Here is a 2310-nt window from a genome sequence, read left to right on the forward strand (position 1 = left end):
TTCATTTATTTGAAGCAGAGGATGAAATATATTTGATCAATCTCGTATCATTTTTTATATATAAGTTATGTTTCATATGTTCTATTTTTTCGAATAATTTTTTATCTAGTTCTTCGAAATATTAAGGAAATAGTTACTAAACAATTGTTAATAATATTAAAATTTTTACAATACGATTTATACTTAACAAATTACATTTATATCTGAACTTTCATAAATTTCAGTCACACTAATATTAAAAAAGAAATTAAAATATTAAAACAATTCCTAACGCGTATATATTTTAATATAATTCATAATTCTAACCTATAATTTTAATCTCGTATAACTCTGCACACACCGCAATACGTAATCGTACAATTTCCCTTTCGATCTTTGCGCTTATATCCGAAAACCCATAAATCCTGACACCTGTTCAACGAGCAAATTTCCTCTGTACCAGCTCGCTCTTTGTGCATCGTGAAAATAAAAATTGCAAAGAATATAATTCACAAAGAAGTCAAGTGAGACAAATATTCGATAAGAAAAATAATAGAAGGAAAAGATCGCTAATATAAAAAAAGTTCTATCATATATTTTTAATCCACTACATTAAAATATTCGTAGTCTATTTAATTATTGCAAATTCCATATTTTTATTCATAATATAATTTTAAATAAAATATATTAAATACCGAAATATATTAAATACCTTTACAACTCTGCACATTTATCTACCACGAAACATTCATATTCTATTTAGTTATTACAAATTCCACTTATGCTATTCTGAAACTAACATTCCACTTTCCTTAAACTCATCCACAACGATCCAATATACGATATTTATACATCGCAAGCTTCGTAGAATCAAAAAATTCTTAAATACTTAAATCCTCTCGAGTGCTATGATCACTCTACTTTACCGTTATAAAAAAAAACGTAAAAGTATCATGCCTTATCTATATATAATTACCGCGTACCGTGTATCATCTTAAACCCCTTTAAAATTAAAAAATTTATACATCATTTATCAAACAGCAAAGAAATTATTCTTGGCCCATTTCCAAAATTTTCCATTTCGTTCAAAGTTAGACTTATCTAGTCTAGACTCAGATTCTAACCTTATTAAACTATCATAAATTCTAAATTCAAATTTTCTCCTATCTTTACGTTCGATCTTTAAGCTCAACGCGATCCAAAAATCCAATTTCCACGAGCCACGCGATTTTTTTTTTTTTTAAAACCTCAATTCGGAATATTTAAACTCTCCTGTATAAATGGATCATGTGTAACGTATAAGCCGAAGCATTACGCGCGTCCACGACTACTACTACGACACACGCGAGCCATCTTCCGCCGTGTTTCGGAATTAATGAAAACATTCGCGCATCATTCATTTTAAACGGACATGAAACGGTCCCCGGCCAACCCGCCCGCCCAAAACTCTCCTCCATCGTTCGCGGTGAGATCTCTCTCGTCGACGGAGACCGAGCCTTGTCCCCTACTTCCCTCGCCGTCCGCCTGTGGCGCTGCGCTCTCGGCCGTGGTCGGGATAAGTCGGCAGAACGAGACGATGTACGTTCGAGGGAGGGAACGGAGCGTGGAGATAGTCGACGAGGACGCTGGGTGGTGAGTGCCACCGTAACCGGGTCCTCCTCAGGGGTCCTACCGTCAGGACCACGGACAATTTTCTCATTTTTTCCCTTCCCGTTTCACGCGTTCTACCGCGAAAAAAAGGGGAGAACAAGAAGAGAGAAGGACAGATCGATAGAACCGGCGGCAGCGGCGGCCAGTGTGCTTTTGCTTGCTCTCGCCTGTGCTTCGTCTCCACGGTGCGTGCGTGCTTTTTCTCCCTTGCTCTCTTTCTCTCTTTCTTTCTCTCTTTCTCTTTCTCTCTCTTTCTCTCTCTCTCTCTTTCTCGCTATTTCCTTGCGTGTGCTCCGTGGAACAGCGGGGAATCGAGAGCACACACCGGGGTGCGGCCGACGATGGTGAAGGCCCCGACCATGGGTCCCTCGACCGGCACCCAGGGGATCAGGAAGATTCACCCTGGGCCCGAAATCGCGATGAATCCGAGGAATCTGCCGACCGCGAACGCAACTACACCTCCCAGCATCCGAACAGATGGCAAGACCACCTCTATCTATCATCCTCAGGTATATTAGGATTTTTCATCGTTTTTAGGATAGGATGTTTTTTTAACCATTCTCTGGTGTTTATACGTTTGTGCAAGTGCAACTGCATACGTGTTTTGCGTTCTCGTAATCGTGTCTTTTTTTTCCTTTTTTCTTTTTTTCTTTTTCTCTTTTTTTTTTTTTTTTTTTTTTT

General features: G+C 38.3%; 1 protein-coding gene across 1 annotated transcript in view; it reads left to right on the forward strand.

Moving 5' to 3' along the window:
• Positions 1-1426: 1426 nt before the first annotated feature.
• LOC102673287 overlaps positions 1427-2310 on the forward strand; it is a 64177-nt gene continuing 63293 nt past the window's right edge. Inside the window, 2 exon segments of the mRNA XM_031509756.1 lie at positions 1427-1814; positions 1934-2138. Coding sequence (XP_031365616.1) covers positions 1971-2138 — 168 coding nt within the window. The 5' untranslated portion in view covers positions 1427-1814; positions 1934-1970.

The sequence above is a fragment of the Apis dorsata genome, unplaced genomic scaffold (assembly GCF_000469605.1).
Source record: "Apis dorsata unplaced genomic scaffold, Apis dorsata 1.3 scaffold_172, whole genome shotgun sequence".
In the NCBI taxonomy this organism is placed as follows: Eukaryota; Metazoa; Arthropoda; class Insecta; order Hymenoptera; family Apidae; genus Apis; species Apis dorsata.